Raw genomic sequence first — 21,027 nt, 5'->3', positions numbered from 1 at the left:
GAACAGGCTTAAAGAACAGGCTTCTAAACTGAAAAATGTGATGAATATGTGTGAAGATGAATTAAAAAAATGGCTTGGCAATAAACAACAGTGTTGGACTGTTTATCCTAGTTCCTTCTAAATGGTTATCCTCACCAACAGAACTGCTGGTCATCCTGCACGGACCTACACTCGTTTCTTTATCTGTAACATTCCGCCTGCTCGTAGTGAGTAAACAGAGCGGGCCAAAAATCAGCTCGAGTTTGCTCAGCTCTATTTGCCTGTGGAGGCATATGACCACACATAGCTTGGGTTGAGGTGTCCTCCGTGGTCAGAAACCAACAGTGTTTACATTACAATAGTGCCAAGAATTCTACCCAAGATGTAAATGCTCATCCTCGTTTAACAAGGAAAACTATTTTCAGAAATATGTGCCAAACAGTGGAAAAGTACTTAGATCAGAATGTAACACAATGTAGAAAATATTCCATTACAAGCAAAAGCCCTGCATCCCAGCCGCCACTTCAGTGAAAGTGCACTAGTGTTATCAGCTTTTAAACTATTCTGCAGTAAAATGGTCACTCATAACTCTTTGTATGTACAATACATTATCAGAGAATACCGTGGAGAAATGGAGCTCTTTTAAAAAGCATGGGGAATCATGCATGTTAAAGGCTGAGTTATACTTCTTTTAACTGCCCTTGCGCTTGCGTCTTGCGCTTGTGTTACTGGCTCGAGACGTTTATGCTTCATTTTGCTTTGCTGGCGGTTGCGTGTGCTGCGTGGCGATTCACCGCCAGGACAGTAGGTGGAGTAGCGGGTTTTTTCAATGACATGCCTACTACGATGAAAGGAAATTCACCGCCAGGAGCTCTTCGGCAAGTCTCTCTTCGAGTGGATTCATCATAGACATAATATATATAATATATTATGTCTATGGGATTCATGCTTCTTCTTCTTCTTCGCTTTCTACCTTGGCGTTTGAAAACAGCGGTCTTTTATCAGGGGATGAAACCGGAAGATGAACACGCCGCCGGATGTGATGTAGATAGTGGCTTGTGCTCGCGTCTTGCGTCTTGCGTGAAGTTTAGAAAATTATGATGACACACGCAAGCACGCAAGGGGGGGCTTGCAACCCCGCAAGGGCTTGCGTTGCGTCTTGCGTTACCGACTATAAACCAGGCTTAACTATAAATAAGACTGTGTGAATTATTTCTGGAAGAACCTTCATTTTCATTTTAGAGCTAAAACCCACTGTACTGTACATTAAATACAGTATACACATACATACACACCAGCTCTGGATGCAAGCTGTGATCTTTAAAAGAAAGACTATGAGACCAGTTGTTCTAAAGGTCTGGACTGGTACAGTCAGAGGAATCATGACATCATAGGGAGCATAAGATTTATTATTTTTCTTCACAAATGCTGGATTTACTTTGCGTTATAAAAACTAGACAAAAATAGGTAACTTTTGAACTTTTTTCAATGTTCCGACTGAGGCTCTAACCTGCTGCTGATGAAATCCCACACTCTTTCATTTAAAGTTTGGAACTACTGTACCGTGGTAGACCACCCAGTCATGTTACAGCAAACTCATTTCATCTAAACAAGCTCCCACTGTCTCCACATAGAGTTCATTTACATCTATACGACAAAAAGATTTCAGAAATGTGTCTGGATCAGAGAAGTGATTAAGAATTCTATTTGATCTTTAAGTGTGTTTGGAAGAGAAGAAACACGTTTATTAATCAGGAGGGGGTGAATAGCTGCAAGCATTTAGGGTGTCGTAAAAGGAGAAGACGCAAGACACAAACTCCCTGGTGGTCAGAGGGCAGGCCCTGTGACACACACACACACACACACACACACACACACAGAACCACATCACAGGCAAGTCCAATTCTTTGGCAAGGCTGTGCTCTTCCCTTTGGATGGTAAATCAGTGGTTGAGTCGTATGGTAACTATACGGCAACAAACCGCTGAACTGGGGCCGACTCCCAGCTCCATACGATGTCCTATAATCTGAGTGTTTGAAGTACAGCAGGATGGGAGGCCACCTTAATCTGAAAATAGATGAGCTCTATAATCAGGGCACTGTGTGTGACTGCTAGATAGGGGAAATGAGGGAGAGTTTGACTGCAGAGCAGCAACCAGCATTTAAATCCCCCCCAAAATAGAAACTATATTCATGTTCCACCTTACACACCCAACCAGAGCTCTTGAAGAACTTGGAAAGGAAAGGGTGCTTGTTACCAGTTATCATACAGACATAGCTCTGAACCTTTGGGCATGGTCACTTTGAAAGACTATGTTAGTGAGTTTACAAAACAAACTTAAAATTATGAAGTGTGAGTTATAGTTTGTTCAAATTTGATTCCCCCTAATCATTTTAGTTAGGTCTCTTGCTTCTAGTTAGTGTACCATTAAACCGACAAAGAGGACAATAGGACAATAAAAACTGTGGTGGACATCCACAAGAGGAAAATGAAGAGAGCCGTTTTCTTTTCTTTTCTGGGAATATAAACCTATTCATATGTGAGAAGACAGTCAAACCAAGTCTTCTTTGAAACAGAGAAAAACCACCTCAAGCAATTTCAAATCCTCTCAAATATCAGTGCCAATAAAACAAAGGTTCTGATTGGCTACACCCTTGTCACATGTGGGATAGTGATTAGGGAATCACATTCTGCCGTTTAGATTAAAGAAACAATCAAAGAGCCTTCAACAAATCTTTCAAAAATTGAAAAAAATATATTTCACAAAGATTCCGGAAACATTGACCAGCGACGTGGAATGCATATGAAGCCTGAGTGTGCAACACTTCTTTAGTTTGTTTCATCTGTTTCCATCGATAAGCATCTCAATACAATCCTAGCTGTATAGCACATTTCTACAACATATTTTTGTCATTTGCTGCACCCATAGGAAAGCTGTCAATACACAGTCAATAGAACAGTTGGGCAATAACCAGACAAGTCAAAGAAAATGAAAATGAAGCCAGCATCAAAGAGAAGGGATCATCTGCAGTGAGTCTTTAATCTGTCAGAGTTAGTCCACGGATGAACAATTAAACTTCTCAAGACTTCACACTGAAACTTGTTTACATGCAGTAACTTTAACTGAATATATCAGACAAGGAGTTCATTCCAGAGGTCTTAGATTGCAGAGGGAACCTATTTGGGCAAAAAACAAATTCATTTTGTGGTTGCTAGTGTGCCAGTTTCCTCAACCTGATGGATGGATGGATAGGTACAATCTCTTAGGTATAATATAATTCTCCTAGGGCTAATCAAGAAATGCACTTGAAACTTTGTCAAGAAATGAAAAGAAGGAAATCAGTTGAGATGAAAAGAGTGTGGGCAACATTCGTCATTGAAGGGAAAACTAAAGAGGGCCCTGTGATGGACTGGCAGCCTGTCTAGGGTGTACCCTGCCTCTCGCCCAATGACAGCTGGGATAGGGATAGGCTCCAGCCCCCACGTGACCTGAGGTGGATTAAGCAGGTCTTTAACAAGTCTTTAACTGAATATCATCTCTGTGTTGAACAAAGGACTGTTTTTTGTTCTGACAAACAATGTTAAAGATTTTGAAGTGAAAATATATCTGTTTAAATCTATAGATCTTATCATGGTCGGTGAGTTTTGGTTTGTTGACTTTTGATGCTGATGTTCTTAGCCTCAGTTCAGCTCCCTTTGTACATTTAGGTAATATCTGCTTTACTTTTTGTGGATCCTCACTTTATTTCTAATTAGTCCATTTTTTTTCTGTTGATATTTTCTGCCATTATCCCAAAAGTCCTCTGTTGTCTTTGTCTTGTTTCTATCACCATATTACCAAGTGCTCATTGTATTTATTACTCATCGGCATTCAGTCACCTTATCATGGACCATACCATTTTAGTCAAAGTCAGCTTTACTGTCAATTCTGCAATACATCCACAGACATACTGAGAATTGAAAGTTCTTTACTCTAGGTCTCCCGGACAACACAGAATAAAGTAAACAAGTCTTAATATAAGATAAAGTAATGTAAAAAATACTGTATAAACAGTATAAACAGTGAAGACATGAAACATGCATGCAACATGTTGGCATGGAAAGACTTCTGCTTTTCATCTTTTCATGAAACCAAATTAATAAGACTTTTCATTTTATAGTCAAGTTGTTCATTTTTTTAAACATATGAATTTCTTTATTTGAACTGGCTTCAGCTTGTACCCTGCATGGTGTCCTCTCAGTTGGCTGTTGCATGTTTCTACAGTGATTGCCATATAAAATCCCTTTGCCTCATACCTGGATTGTGATGCACATAAAAACACAAACTAACTCACAGGACTGTTGCTCCTTAGCCCAGTTTGATGTTTTGTGTGACTGACACCAGACAGTGACACCATCCTCCAACAGCTTCAGAGTTCGCCGCTTCTGCCAGCGAGGTGAGCGGACCTTCACACATGACAGATGAAATCCATTCAATTTGATTGTTATATCACTGCATTAAGCAGATACTACAACTTTCACATTTGTATTAGCCTACCTTTACCATACTGGAGCCCTGCATCATCTGCTTCACATCTTCATTATCATGAACTCCTAGAAAGCCAAAAGACACAAACATTGGTTAAAGAAATGTGATGTGATGTCCAAAAACTGAGCTGATGAAGCTGATTCTTGGCCGCTGGCATGCTTTTACTTTTACACATGCTGTGAGTTTTCCCTCCTTTTGGACAGATAAAAAGATACAGGGGTGCCGATTTGGCTGGACTAGAGTAAATGAAAAAACATCATCGATTTACAGCGGAATTACTCCTCGTACTTAACCGCAAGCAACACGCCGATAAGAAGTTGCAATCACTCAGACCGGCAGTTTCTTTTTTTATACACAATAAAGACGGAGGCTGCCCACAGACAGATGCCCAAACCCTACACAACAGGTACGGGGATAAATGCTGTATCCCAGACACAATTATAAACTTAGATATGGACTGTACACACTGTCCCCTGACTCAGGTGGAGATCAGACAATCACCGGTTACACGCTTGCACAGCTGCTTCATAGGTAAACCATACGGCATGTATGGGCAAACAGTGTGTCTTAAAGAAATATCCACGCACTCTGATAGACACAGGGATCATTCCCCGTACATATGAAATAGCCCCTGGAACTGGTTATGCAAAGAAGGCAAAAGCAACACATCAAAATGTGTTTAGACAGAGGCTTCTTCAGCTCTGCTGCAACAAAGAATGTTACAGGAGTTCATTCTTGCCCACAGCAATAACTACACACAAAGTTTTTAGAATCACTTATGACTAATAACCAGAGGACGCAAGTCAGACTTGAGTCACAAATTTGATGACAACTCTTGACACAAATAAAGAAGACTTGCAATTCGACTTCAACTTTAAGAATAATGACTTTATGACTTCCAGGTGAAGTCACAAAGTCATTACTTGAGCGTCGTGAAGAAAGTACTGGATATCCTAGCCCATATCCTATGGGTCCTCAAGCACCAGGTCAAGAGCCATACCAAGCCGCAAGTGGTTTGGAAATAAATGAATAAATCCATTACCTCTAAATACATATTGTAATACAGATGGTAATTGTTCAGTCACGACACAAAATGCAGCACATCAGAGTAACTGCACATTCTGGCTATAGCAGTCACCTAGCTTCACTGTCCACAGAATTTTACTTCCCAACAGCAGATGATCCAAGAAATGCAAAGAACTGGATCTCTGACCATCGGCTAAAGTTGCCTGGAGAAGTTGAGTGGGCCTGGAGTGCCTATCCCAGCTGATATCGGGCACACTGTTGACAGGTCACTCGTCACCCGCTGTTGGCGGTCGCCTGTAGAGTATAGCGGGAGGCTCGGGCCGCTTTAATTAGGTCCGCGGCGGTCAGCCAGCTTTCCGGCGTTCCCTGCACCCAGTTATCAGCCCGAGCAGATGGTGTGGTTGTCCACCAAAGATCTGCCTCTCCAGGCAGACTTCCGGAAGCTGGCTCCCGTTACATTGGCCCTTTTTAAGTGGTCAAGATCATTAATCCCTCTGCTGTATGCCTTAAGCTCCCTCAAGGTTCAACCCACTTTTTACGTTTTCCCTTGTACTTCAGATCCATTTATCGCCACAGAGTTCCACATTCTATGTGTTCACCTGCGGGTCCGCTGTCGTCCTGCCTCTGCCATCTGATCTCCACCCCTGACTCTCCACACATCATGGAAAAGACTTTCTGTCTACAATAAACTGTTGTTTTTGCACTTCATCTATATATCTCCTGCCTCCAGTCTCCATGCCAGGGTCCTTACAACAACTAAGAGTGACAGACATGACCTCACTGTTTCTGTTGTCCTGCTGTTTAATGTTTTAAATCATCAGTCACATTTGTAACCCTTATCTTATCTTTATTAATACCGATTAAAGTTTGGAAACTGATTGACATTGTATAGAGCATTCACCAACATGAATAAAACACACTGGTAATATTAAGTCATCAGTTTGCAGGGAAAACAAGATAAACAATGTGATCTGTTGCTGTTTTTGTGAACACAAACTGTCTCCCTCTACTGTTGATCTTTACACAAATTCAGAATACACAGGAACGAGGGTCAAACATGTGTTAGGAGAAATGTTTAAAGTGATGTAATGAAATGGCTCTATTGTGGCTCTCTGGCTGTGGAAAACCAAAGAAGTAATTTGCTAAAATTAACCTAGAAAAACACTGTGAGAATGGGATGTACATTCTCTAGGAGGAGCGGAGTTATTTTGTGACTATTGGAAGAAATCAATCTGATCGAGTGGCTATGACATGTGGAGTTCCTCAGGGGTCAGTTCTTGGACCCCTTCTGTTCACTCTATACATGCTGCCTCTGGGTCAAATTCTGAAGAACTCTAAAGTCAACTACCACAGCTATGCAGATGACACACAGATATATCTGGCACTGTCCAGCTTCAACCATGTCCCGGGGGAGGTGGGGCACATTGAGCCCGAATGGGCAATGTTCCGTGCCTCCATTGTTGAGGCGGCCGACCGGAGCTGTGGCCGCAAGGTGGTCGGTGCCTGTCGTGGCGGCAATCCCCGAACCCGCTGGTGGACCCCAGTGGTGAGGGGGGCCGTCAAGCTGAAGAAGGAGTTCTATCGGGCCTTTTTGGCCAGTGGGACTCTGGAAGCAGCTGATGGGTACCGACAGGCCAAGCGGAACGCAGCCTCGGCGGTTGCTGAGGCAAAAACTCGGGCTTGGGAGGAGTTCGGGGAGGCTATGGAGAACGATTTCCGGACGGCCTCGAGGAGATTCTGGTCCACCATCCGGCGGCTCAGGGGGGGGGAGCGGTGCACCGTCAACACCGTGTATGGTGAGGGCGGGGCTCTGCTGACTTCAACTAGGGACGTCGTGAGTCGGTTGGGGGAATACTTCGAGGGCCTCCTCAATCCTACCGACACGCCTTCCGATGAGGAAGCAGAGTTGGGGAGCTCGGACGTGGGACCTCCCATTTCTGGGGCTGAGGTTGCCGAGGTGGTCAAAAAACTCCTCGGTGGCAAGGCCCCGGGGGTGGATGAGGTCCGTCCTGAGTTCCTCAAGGCTCTGGATGTTGTGGGGCTGTCTTGGTTGACACGCCTCTGCAGCATCGCGTGGACATCGGGGGCAGTGCCTCTGGACTGGCAGATCGGGGTGGTGGTCCCCCTCTTTAAAAAGGGGGACCGGAGGGTGTGTTCCAACTATAGGGGGATCACACTCCTCAGCCTCCCTGGTAAGGTCTTTTCGGGGGTACTGGAGAGGAGGATCCGCCGGATAGTCGAATCTCGGATTCAGGAGGTGCAGTGTGGTTTTCGTCCTGGCCGTGGAACAGTGGACCAGCTCTATACCCTCCGCAGGATCCTGGAGGGTGCATGGGAGTTCGCCCAACTGGTCTACATGTGTTTTGTGGACTTGGAGAAGGCGTTTGACCGTGTCCCTCGGGGACTCTTGTGGGGGGTGCACCGGGAGTATGGAGTGCCGGACTCCTTGATACAGGCTGTTCGGTCCCTGTATGACCGGTGTCAGAGTTTGGTCCGCATTGCCGGCAGTAAGTCGGACATGTTTCCTGTGAGGGTTGGACTCCGTCAGGGCTGCCCTTTGTCACCGATTCTGTTCATAATTTTTATGGACAGAATTTCTAGGCGCAGCCAGGGCGTTTAGGGGGTCCGGTTTGGCGACCTCAGAATCGGGTCTCTGCTTTTTGCGGACGATTTGGTTCTGTTGGCGTCGTCGGGCCGTGACCTTCAGCTCTCACTGGAGCGGTTCGCAGCCGAGTGTGAAGCGGCTGGGATGAGAATCAGCACCTCCAAATCTGAGACCATGGTCTTCGGCCGGAAAAGGGTGGAATGCTCTCTTCGGGTCGGGAATGAGATCCTTCCCCAAGTGGAGGAGTTCAAGTATCTCAGGGTCTTGTTCACGAGTGAGGGACGAATGGAGCAGGAGATCGACAGGCGGATCGGTGCGGCGTCTGCAGTGATGCGGCTCTGCACCGGCCCGTCGTGGTGAAGAAGGAGCTGAGCCAGAAGGCGAAGCTCTCGATTTACCGGTCAATCTATGTTCCTACCCTCACCTATGGTCACGAGCTGTGGGTAGTGACCGAGAGAACGAGATCGCGAATACAAGCGGCCGAAATGAGTTTCCTCCGCAGGGTGTCTGGGCTCTCCCTTAGAGATAGGGTGAGAAGCTCGGTCATCCGGGAGGGGCTCGGAGTAGAACCGCTGCTCCTCCGCATCGAGAGGAGTCAGATGAGGTGGCTCGGGCATCTGGTGAGAATGCCTCCTGGACGCCTCCCCGGTGAGGTGTTCTGGGCCCGTCCCACTGGGAGGAGGCCCCGGGGAAGACCCAGGACACGTTGGAGAGACTATGTCTCTCGGCTGGCCTGGGAACGCCTCGGGGTCCCCCCAGAAGAGCTGGAGGAAGTGGCCGGGGACAGGGACGTCTGGGTCTCTTTGCTCAAGCTGCTGCCCCCGCGACCCGATCCCCGGACCAGCGGAAGATAATGGATGGATGGGATGGATGTCTCCAGATGACTTGCTTAGAGCAAGTCAAAAAGTGGATGAACCAAAATTTCCTTCAAACTGAGGTCATTGTGTTTGGCAACAAAGAGAAGAGGTTTGCTGTCAGTAAACATCTTGAGTCACTGTCTCTAGAAAGTAAAGACCAAGTCCGGAACCTCGGCGTGCTGATAGACTCAGACCTGACCTTCAACTATCATATCAAATCAGTCACCAAATCAGCCTTTTATCAACTTAAGAACATATCCAGAATGAAGGGTTTCATGTCCCAAACAGGTCAGGAGAAGCTGATTCATGCTTTCATCTCCAGCAGACTGGACTACTGTACCGGTCTTCTGACTGGACTCCCCCAAAAGAGTCTCAAACAGCTGCAGCTCATTCAGAACGCTGCAGCCCGAGTTTTAACCAGAACAAAGAGATCACATCACATCACCCCAGTTCTCAGGTCTTTACATTGGCTCCCGGTCAGATACAGAATAGATTTTAAAGTTCTGCTACTCGTCTACAAATCACAGAATGGTTTAGGTCCAGAATACATGAATGACATGCTAGCAGAGTATAAACCCAGTAGAGCTCTGAGATCTGCTGACTCAGGTCAGATAGTGGAGCCCAGAGTTCAAACTGTACCCGGTGAAGCAGCTTTTAGCTGTTATGCTGCACACAACTGGAACAAACTACCAGCAGAACTGAAATCAGCCACAACTGTAAGCACTTTTAAATCCAGGTTAAACACATTTCTCTTTCGGTCTGCTTATGGTTGAGTTCCTTTAAATCATCTTAAAGCATAAAGCTAAAAATCCTCTTAATTGTGTTATATATATATTTTTTTTCCCCTCTTCTTTGATTGCCTTTAACTGTGTGTTTTAATTTTTATTCTATTTTTTTATTCTCTTTAATTGCCTTGTCTTTATGCAAAGCACGTTGAGTTGCCTGTGGTATGAAATGTGCTGTATAAATAAAGATGCCTTGCCTTGCCTTGCCTACAGTACGTGGGTGATTCTGTCAGGTACCAGTCAGTGGGTCAGTCTCAAGTGCATATGAGCATGTGCAGAACAATACAATTATAATTTGTTCAAGTCAAAGAGGCTGACATGTGCACCCTTCTCAAGTTGCTGATAGTTTTGTTGGTTTGAGGATGATAACCACTATAAGAAAAAACAACTCTAGTCTTCTCAATTTGAACTTCATTCACCAAACAAAATACCTAAAAATTCAGATTGCTCCAAAGCTGTGAATTAAGAGCTCTTCAAGAAATACTACCAGACCTCTGTCACAGGATCTCAGGCTGCACTCGGGCTGATAAAATCTTGGCATGTTACACATATCCGAAAAATTATGCCCTAAAATTAATGAGTACAATCAGTTCTAAAACATACAGGTAGCCATTGCAAATGCAAATTAGCATTTACATTTACCCAATTAATGTATTACTTAGTGCAAAACTGTCCATTGTGACTGTTAAATCATGAGGTATTTATTGCAGAATTGCACTGATGTTTTGGCAACACTTACTGGTGTAGCTGAGAACAACTAGCTGAGACCTATGTTTTACTGGCGTTAAAGGCAGTGACTGTATCACTGATCAGTCAGGTGACTATTGACTGTTATTTACTCTAGTCGCTAGGAAATGATGCAAATTACTGTCCTAAGAGCAGCCAAAGAAAAAAGAAAGAAAAGAAAGAAGCTCAAGCCAAAGGCAACACCTTTACAAGATATTTTTTGTCAAAGTAATTAAAAAGTATGCTCTTATAAGAATTTAAGAAACTTTTCCTAAATTATTAGAAACACTTGTGATGAGCTAGAACCCTGAAATATATTTTCATTAAAAAAAAGCGTCGTCTTTTAAAAACGGTTTCCACTCAGTACTCCAATACATTTTGTCCTATATTTTTAAATATTGTAGAATATAATATATCCTATTTGAAATATCAATGCTTCGTCAACAATGAGTTTTGTTTTTTTGCATATGCCCCGTGCGAAAAAATAAATAAATAAATAAATAAAATAAAGAAATATATGCCCCGTGCGTGAAACTGGCATTTCATTAAATAAAGAGACGTTAGAATTCAATAAGGGAATAAATGTACTCGGTGTGATACTCGGGCTCCATAAGAGCACACTGCAGCCATAATCTGACCGGCTCAGGGACCGTTCCTCAGGGAAAGGGGCGGAGGAGGCACGGTAGCTGCTCGGTTATGTGCACTATCACTTGGACTGTGCCAAATAGATCAACGTCAATCGCTGAATTCATGAAGAGTGAAAGAGCTCGAATACAAATCCTCACCCAGACTCTTCAGAGGATCGATGGCCTTAGACTCAAACGTCCCGGCTCCATTGTTCCCCTGCGAAGTTGCTTTTTTCCTGGCGCCCAACATGATGCAAAGTGGCCGCCTTCCTCCGCCGTCCCTGGAGCCGTGTCCCGTTGTGTCTGCGGCAGGAGGCCGGGAGCTGGGGAGCAATTTCGGCTGATCAGCTGGTAGAAAGTCCGCCTGGAGGAGGCGGTGAGAGCGTCCCCATGCTTTTAAAGCACGGCCATCCGTCACCCTGCTGACGTCATGCAGATGGGATTCAGAAAGGCTTCGTGATGAAGTGTACGTCACTGCAGACCGACACTTCCTAAGGGCCTTTCAAAATATCAGTCATCAAGAAAGATGGATTTTTTAGACTAAATTTCTTTATTTCAATAAATGAAATGAAACAGCGATTTTATTTTGGTAACCGGAAAACGGATGATTAAATTACAGTGGTTTTAGAGTGTCTCAGTTTTTCAGAATAAATTAGGAGGAGTTGCTCTGACCAGGGGCGAGGCTAGGTTATTTTTAGTGGTGCCAAGGCACCACCCTGAGATAGCTCGGCACCCCCTGGCTGAGCACAATTTTAAAATATTATATTATGCAAAAAACTTGCTCTGCCCCTGCGCAATACTTTGGTGCGACTGGCCAATCTTGGCAACCTTGTGTGTCTGGCAACCCTGCTTCAAAACGAGGCTTGTGACCAGTCCACTTATCAACTACATCTCATCTGATGGGTTGGCACATTCACGCGACTGCTTGCCGCTAGAGTTGTCTACGGTTTGGCATTTTGTTCTGGTCGTAAGCTAGCTGTTCCACACATAGAATTCTACATTTCCCAAAATAAATGTTGAGTTATCTTCAATATTTGTCTCAGGCTCTCTCTTATCCCTGTCAAGCCACAGTCTTTTGAAATGAAGAGGTCAAAATTGAATGTTGTAGGGGAAACACTACTCAAAGCAAAACTAATACGGTTCCAAAATTTATAAATGTACTAGTTCGCCTCAATTAGTGAGAAATAATGTGCCTCTGTGAGCACTGGGGGCTGGGCCCCCCTAAAGACCAGATCCTAAAATCGCAACTGGCTCTACATCATAAATTTATGTGGAAAGCTCATGCAGAATATAGCCTACTAAGTGAAACGTGTGTAAAAGCATTGGGGGTTTTGAACAAAGCTAGGAATATATTTGAGATGTTTCAACACATCAGATTTTGTATTACTCACTTATTCTTCCATATTTCACTTATTCCTAAGAGGTGGGGGACAACACATAGATGCCAAATAATTCAAAGATTTGTATGTATTACAAAAAAGAGCAACAACACTTGTACAAGATGCATACAAGAGAGCAAACTCATTTTGTTAATTAAATCACGTGTTGAAATGAAAGGATTTAGTTAATTTAAACATTTTATTTGTATGATTTGTACATTTGAATTTGTACATCTTTTGTATTAAGAGCCAATCATGAGGACAAGAGAAACATGTGATCTTAGAAGTGGCAACCTACTTTTTAACAGATGTTCTTTTCAGTAAGTGAAGTGAAATTATGGAACATTCTGGACAATGATTTGAAATGTTGTACAAAGTGTAAGAAATCCTTCGTGTTCTCACTGAATGCTTGTTTAAATTTATTCATAATGTTTGCTGTGGAGTGTGTAATATGTGTGATTAAGTTAAGGAAAAATATGTAAATCATTTTTCTTTGGTATTCTGCTAAGTTCGAATCAGTCTGCTTGAAAATAGAATGAATTCACTTTAAAATAGCCCAATGAAACTGTCAGTTTTCAGTGCTGCCATGCTCTACAAAATGTGACAAAATGTGGAACACAATTCTTCCAAATGTTATGATCATTATTTTTACATCATTTTAAGAAAGATATTATATGGTTATTATCGTTATTTTGGAAGGTTCCCCTGATCTTTCAATTTTGTCTTGTGGGTCACTGTCAAACTGAAATCTCCTTTCCTTTTTATCGTTGTTGACAAAACATTTAGCTAATATGAGAGAATATATATATATTTTTTTTCATTTTTAATTTTTTCTGGTATTTAATCCTAAAACTTTCAAAGTCAGTCAATATGTTCCCAAACTGTAAACAAGTCATACAAAATTTAAACTATGGTACTGTGTCAAATGACATTAAAGAAAAGTCAAACTTATCAGCACAGTTCCTGTCACTCGTCTCAAATGAAATTAGACTCCTCAAATCCTTCACAAGAGATTTAAAATGATGGCAAACTGTATTTCCGCAATATTTCTGGCAACTTCACAGCAGGCGAAACTAAGACGGATAAGACAGAGACGCCTAAGTGGGATGGACAACATCCTTAATCCATCTCAAATCACAAACAAGTGATTTAAACCAGTTGATCCTCTAAAACCGTCCGTTGCACCTGCGGCAATGGTACTCTAGATATCTACATGTACTCTAAAATCAGTTGTTGTGCGCAAATCAGCTTCTATGATCAGCCACTTTTCCAGCTGATGCCCTCTGAACTGTTTCATACAAAGTTTTCATACAACAAAGGCACACATTTATTCTCACAATGCTTCGTTTCATATTTGATTCTGAAGCCGTTATTGGTTCTGATGCATGGCAGGATGACAGGCAGCTGTAATCCGATTACATTTTTTCAAGTAATGAGTAAAGTAAGGCAATTACAATTGCAAAAACAGTAATTAGATTACTGTTACTTTCCCGCAAGCCGGCTGCGTTACTAAAACGTGATTTTGTTTGTGAGAGTGTCTCATGACAATCACGTATGAGCGGGGCAACGTCAGTGCGTGTGTAGATCAACAAGATAACATGGAGCGCGGACATGCATCATGTTTTTGAAACGTAACTAAGTAAAGTAATCATTAAAGTAACTAATTACTTTGGAAAATAAGTAATCAGTAAGGTAACTGGATTACATTCTTGCAGAAGTAATCAGTAACTAATTACTATTTCCAAGTAACTTGACCAACACTGCTCTCTACAAGTTAGTATTATTTATGTTTTATTGTTATTTTACTCAATATGACAGACAGACAGACAGACACTTTATTGTTCATGAAGGAAAATGTGGACTCAGCATTATCACTCAGCAGCATTCTCATCAATAAAGCAAACATTGAAAAAGAGCAAAAAGTCTTGTTAATTATTATATACACAGCTCAGTCTTTCTTGTATTTTAAAATACATTTCTTTGTTTTTGTTTTACATAATAGAACGTCTGAAGATAATTCAGACGAGGGGGTCCCATGCACTACTTTCCCGGGTACGGAAGTTTTTTTTTATCTGCCTTTTGAAATATAATAACTTGTGTGCTGGACATATTTTGATACCATTTTTCCTTTTTTTTTTTCCAACTGTCCTTTCAGGTACATGGTGGGAGTTGACCTATCAGATGGCCTAATAACTGCCAGTGGAGATTAAACTTTCACCAAATGTAGACATTTTTAAATCCAGGTTAAAAACATTTCTTTTCTCATGTGTCTATGCATGAAATATCTTTTAACTTATCGAGATTGTTGCCTGATTTTAAATTCATTTAAATGATTTTATTTGTTTCTCTTTATATTATTTTATGTATTTTTAATGCTTCTTCCACTCCCTGCTGCAATGCTTTTATTTAATGTGAAGCACTTTGAACTGTTTGTACATGAAATGTGCTATACAAATAAATTTGATTTGATTTGATTTGATTTGATAATAAGATACATCAAGGTCTTGCAGAAAACACAGCAGACTTTCTTGTTCCACTTCATGGACATTGCTTTTGTGAATCCATCTTGCACAAAGAACATGGCAGAAGCAGAGGTGAGGTTCCTTTGCACCAGAAGGCATTCAGGGAGACCTTAGCCTTGGAGTTGGCAGAGACGGGGTCTACCTCCACAGCTGAGCCTGTGCACACATCAGGACGCAGCACAGCTGGATGCTTGAGGTGCAGACGCTGCCAGACCAAGACTCCTGTGAAGTGTGCCACATGTGATGTGCCCCTTTGCTTTGTCCCAGGCAGAGACCGCTACAATGATTAGCATGTTGCCAACAGCAAATAATGTCAATGCAAATTGTGAATACTGTTCAGTGTGGTTTGCTATGTCATTATTTATGTATATAAACTAATTGCATTTAGAACAAACTATTTGTTTGGACTTTTATTGTATGCACAAAGCTCTGGTTGTAGACAGACTGGCCCTCATTTATCAAACTTGCGTAAGACGAAAAACATGCGTAGGTCGTGTGTACGTTCTTTTCTGCGCAAAGGTTGGCATTTATCAAATCCATCGTGAGCGCAGGAAAGATGAAATCACCACGACAGGTCTGAGGCCGTGTACGCACTTTTCCATTTTGACTTGCGGTGACTGCAATAGCATACATGAACAGCAGCGTCACTAGTGCGTGCCTCATGAGTTGCAACAAATCCCTCGGTTAAAATTACAGACTTATCACTTCAAAGAAGGCCCATGTTTTATTTGACTTCAACATAAATATAAACATAAACGCAAATTAAATAAATAAAAAAATTAAACAAGTACAACTCCAATTGGAGTGCTACCTGGAACTAGTACTTAGTAGAGATGGTGCTCTTTGGTGACAGGCTTAGTTAATTCCAAAAGTTGTAGAATACCAAGGCACTCATCTTCTTAGTAGTTAAAATGCCTTTATTTTATGGGCAAAACATGATTAAAACACTTCGACGCGTTTCGGCATGAAGCCTTCGTCAGGAAGTGAACAGTTTCTTGTGTGGCAAAACTGAATTAAAAGACATCCATTCCATTAGTTTTCTCAGGTGTGTACGACTCCGTAATTGGAAGAGTGATGGCTCATTATTCAACCGCCTATTTAAGAGGTGATTCCAGCGGCGCGTAATGGCGAAACGATGTTAGAGGACCTGAACGCGCGCATCAGGCGCGAGAGAGTGTTCCGGGACCGGCAGGATTTCTTTCGGGAAAATGATGAGTGGCTTATGAGCCGTTTTCGTCTCCCTAGGCATCTCCTTATTGAGCTCTGTGGCATCCTAGAGCCACAGTTAAGGCGAGACACCCGGCGGTCCAATGCCATACCTGTGCCTGTACAGGTGCTGTCCACCCTGGCATTCCTGGCCACCGGGTATTTTCAGAGGGAGATAGGGGACAGATCTGGCATTACTCAGCCATCCATCAGCCGAACCATGCCAGGCGTGTTAAAGACTATAAATTCCCTGTCTGCCAGGTACATCCAGTTCCCCTACAATGATGCTCAGCAAACGGTGATTAAAATGGCATTTTATGAGATTGCTGAGTTTCCAAACGTGATTGGAGCGATTGATTGTACCCATGTGCGTCTGAAGCCACCATCCGTTGATGATTACGCATACATCAATCGCAAACACTTTCACTCCATCAATGTGCAGATAATTTGCGACACGAAACTGTCGATGCTAAACCTTGTAGCCCGGTGGCCTGGGGGCACACATGATTCTTTCATCTTTCAAAACAGCATCGTCGGCACTCGGTTGGAGGGAGGCGCACTGCGCGGTCAGAGCCATCTCATCGGTGAGTTGGGCACAATTACAATTTATTTTCAGACGTTGCACAACCAGCCAGAGGTGACCAAAGTTGTTGTAGTAAATGCATGGTGTAAGTACAACACATATGGTTACACCATCACTCTAACTGTAGCTCACTTACTCAGTGAAGTTACTTATGTTGGAAGGAAACTGAGGTTTTGTTATTTCTACCTTTACGTTGCCCATCTCTGCAAACTAAAACTTCCATGTAATTTCCCTAGGCGATAAAGGTTATCCATTGACCGAGTACCTGATTACCCCTCTGGCGCACCCTCACACCGAACAGGAGAGGCGCTTTTACACTGCGCATATGCGCACGCGTGCCACTGTGGAGAGGTTAGGGCTCCTAAAGGGCAGGTGGATCTGTCTCTCGGCTGCGGGGGGAACCCTTCTATATACGCCCGAAAAGGTATGCAATATTATTATTGCATGCGGGGTTCTCCATAACATTGCCCAAAAAAAATGGAGTGCCATTTCCAGGTGTACATCCAGAGGACCCCGCACCCAGAGATCCCTACCACCAGCCTGCACAGCCAAGAGCGCTCAGGAGGAGAGAGGAACTTATTCAGCGATTCTGACTTTTGGTAAGCATTCTGTTATTCAAGGAAAAAAGAAAGGAGAACAACGATTTCTTTCAACATTTATTCTGTGACTTCAGTGTTTCATTTATGTCTTTCAATGTAGGCTACTGTCGATAGATTGCATGGTGTGTGTTAAAGCCATCATCCACTTCACGATCTCTGTTTGTCTTTCTAGGACCCCTGTGGTCAACACGGCTGGCCGGTGTGACGCTGCAGACCGGGGGGCAGAGGCAGAGGCTTCGGATGTTGACGGGGCCGCGTATTCGTCGCGCGGGTCAGGTTGCCCGGATGCCACTTTGGATTCATCTGTGAATGAAAAATATTAGTTTGATTAGGAACCTCATTTGTGTTGAATATTAAAGCAACTGTGTTATTTAAATGTCTTGGGTGTGCAGTCATTCTTACCATTCACAAGCTCTGACATGGGCGCATCAGTCTCAAGTCCCCCTGGCACGCCTGATGAGGACGTAGCTCCGATCAGGCACCCTCTCCTCCAAGGCACTCAAATCCAAACCTGGATTGGAGCCCCCCCCCCGTTTGTGACATGCTGCGTCGGAGAGCTGCAACCTTCTTTTTTGTGGCCAATTTCATATCGGACCACTTCTTCCTGATCTTGTTGGAGAAAAAGTAAAACATCGTTCAATTTTAGATTTCATTTAATCTGGAGTTTATCACATTTTATTGACCATCACAGTAGGGGAAAATACATAACTCGTCCGGTGTGCGATTTACATCGCCAACGCTGTTGACAGCCGCGGCAATCTCCTTCCAAGTGCGTGTTTTTTGGGTGCTCTTTATGCCAGCTTTCATACTTCCAAACAGCACCAGGCGGTGTTTCTCCACCTGGGCTGTGAGAGTGTCAAATTCGGCCTCGTTGTAGTTGCGTTTCTTTGCCGCCTTTCGTCTATCCATGTCGCAAATTCTAGAGGTGCGGCCTCTCAGCCCCCTTTTGTAGAAGGCGTGGTTAGTATCATTACGATGGATTTCAGCCGCCGGATTTATCAACAGCCGCTCGGTCTTACGATGGGATTGGTGTGGTACGCATGTTCTGTGAATCTCACTTGAGCCTCTGCGTACGACGAGTTCTCCGCTCATATCAACGATGCTTTCTACGACGGCTTGATAAATGAGGGCCACTGTGTTTGTGCAACGGGACATAGACAATACAGCCTCTAAATAAGGCATTATCTGTCTTTATTTCACTAATACTTTAAGACGAATGAATGAATGAACGCTTACTATTGCACTGTTAGCTCAGAGCTGCTATGTTGTTGTTATCCGGGGCTATCGGGGGGCTTATAGGAAGCTTTCTACACGCGCGCCGCTGCAGCACAGCTTATTTACTCTGTGCTCTGTGACAGTCGGCTAAGTTCACACAGATGTACGGATTTGCTACTGCTAGTTTTGTACAATATAAAACAGCAGTTAATAAATAAAGAGTAAAAATAAGTAAAACAAATAAAAAGAACAATAAAAAGAGGAGAAAGAATAAAGAGAAGAATAAGTATTACAAGTAAAAACAATAAAAGAACAGTGAAGGCAATAAGATATTAGCCTGACTACGTCATACTCACGATTCTAGTCAGAATGTGAGTCTGATACCGCTCAATAGAGATTTGAGTATGGGGCGTATTTCAACCGAACCAGGAGAAAAAATGCCTCTTCGCTCAATTGGATAGACCTACAACCAATCAGAGCAACGTAGTATGTGACGTAGATTAAGCAACACACACTTGTTGTAGGAAGGACGGCAAAAACATCTTTTCTATTGATAAAAGCCTTTATCGCGTTCCTCTGTTTGTCTTTCAAAATGAATGCAATGTGGAGATCCTGTAGAACAGACTCGATTGCAGAATCTACACACCCTAGCTCTCCAGCGGCAGCCATGTTCAGCTCTTTAGTGACTTAGTCGATAATGTCCCTGTTGATCATCTGTCCATCATCGTATAAAGCCCGCCCTGGCAATCTGATTGGGTCGACCGATTCTTGGTCGGGCATAATGATTTCCCAACTGAGCAGAGCCAGACCGAACTTCCGGACCAAAACTTTTATGGGCGGGGCTAAGTTCGGCTGGCACCCAGGCTAATAAGATATAACAAAATCAAACAAGATAAAATAAGATAAAAATGCCATCATACTACTGGGTATTAAAAGCAATCCTAACTAAGCAGGTTTTTAGCCTAGATTTGAAGAGGCCCAGGTCAGAAATAAGACGCAGCTTGACGGGGAGCTTATTCCAGAGCCTGGGGGCAGCTTTGGAAAAAGGCTCAGTCACCCCAGAGTTTGTATTCTGACCTGGGCACTTCCAGCAGAAACTGATTTATTGACCTCAGAGCTCTACCAGGACTGCGTACTGTGAAAAGCTCAGATAAATATGATGGGGCGAGGCCGTTAAGAGCTTTAAAAACAAACATTAAAAGTTTAAAATCAGTTCTATAAAAGACAGGAAGTCAATGGAGGGAGTTAAGAACAGGAGTGATGTGCACACGTCTGTTAGTGTTGGCGTAGAGTTTAGCAATCGCTCACCAGTTCAAAGACTGCGGGGGACTAGTTAACTTTATTTTCTCCCAATTCTGTCTCCTCCTCAAGGTTTACTAGATCATTCGTGTTGTGAGTCTGATCCGGCTTCTTACGTTTGCCTAGTTGCGTCGTCCACTTGTTGATTTGGCCCTGGAGGGCTTTAGCGCGCGGAAAATAGAGATAGGCTACTCCAAAGGTGAGGAGGTAAGAGAGACTAGATAAGCTCCCTTTCGTCAAACCAATTTTGACAGGTGACCTTTGACCTTTCTAATCGATCAAACTCATTTTGACAGGTGATGTTTGACATCAAAGAGGCTGTTATAAGGGGTGAGAAGGGGTGGGGGTTTACAACTAAGGTCAATAGGTTGTGAGAAGTATAACTGTTGAATGTATAAATACAAGAAAAGGTTTATTGGTTCATAGGAATGGTTAAGTTTCCAAGGGTAAACAGGCCTCCAGTGTTCTTGACTGTTTCAGAGACTCTCTCCCTGTAAGGCAAAGAGAATAAAAATAATTAGATGCAGGAAGGTTTTGCTTGAGCCATGACTTTGAGAACCAATGAGATGACAGGGGGGTGGGGTTTTGGTAATGGATAAAACCCTGAAGGAGTCCATGTGTAAAGAACAACATCAGTGTGAAAGATAGTTGATTCAAGATGACCAGGACAAGAAGCAGCATGAGAGAAGAAGAAGAGAAATCTACGCAGACGGCGGAGAGGATATTTACTTGGCGGTCTCTCATTTGTGAGACTCCGGTAACGATATATCAAGATCCTCCATTGATGCCAAATGCTCCCAAGAGGAGTATGGTGTTTCTGTGCAGAACACAGCAGCCCCCACCTGAATCTACATAGGAAGAAAGGTCACTGGAGTCCTATAGAGAACGTGGAAGATGGGGGTATGTGTTCAAGTGTGAAACAGGTGACCTCTGTCTGTATCAGCTCGACGAGGAAGATGAGAAGCTGGGGCCTCTGACCACTGTGGGTACGCTAACTTCCAACGACTGGGGAGTGTTGAAACTAGCGACCCCCTCATCGTCCAGGAGGTTTGGAAGTGGCAACAGTGAAGGAAGAACCCGGAGAAATCCCGG

General features: G+C 43.3%; 1 protein-coding gene across 1 annotated transcript in view; it reads right to left on the bottom strand.

Annotated features, from left to right (window-relative positions):
* LOC142374139 (1-phosphatidylinositol 4,5-bisphosphate phosphodiesterase delta-3-A-like) overlaps nucleotides 1-11,540 on the bottom strand; it is a 30,285-nt gene extending 18,745 nt beyond the window's left edge. The window contains exons 1-3 of the mRNA XM_075457673.1: nucleotides 11,292-11,540; nucleotides 4,517-4,572; nucleotides 4,314-4,425 (exon numbers count right to left, since the gene is read on the bottom strand). Coding sequence (XP_075313788.1) covers nucleotides 4,314-4,425; nucleotides 4,517-4,572; nucleotides 11,292-11,382 — 259 coding nt within the window. The 5' untranslated portion in view covers nucleotides 11,383-11,540. The remainder of the gene's footprint in view (nucleotides 1-4,313; nucleotides 4,426-4,516; nucleotides 4,573-11,291) is intronic.
* Between the last annotated feature and the right edge of the window lie 9,487 nt (nucleotides 11,541-21,027).

The sequence above is a fragment of the Odontesthes bonariensis genome, chromosome 23, assembly GCF_027942865.1.
Source record: "Odontesthes bonariensis isolate fOdoBon6 chromosome 23, fOdoBon6.hap1, whole genome shotgun sequence".
NCBI lineage: Eukaryota > Metazoa > Chordata > Actinopteri > Atheriniformes > Atherinopsidae > Odontesthes > Odontesthes bonariensis.
Note: the sequence above shows the minus strand (reverse complement) of the source record. Positions and strands in the feature narration are given on the sequence as shown.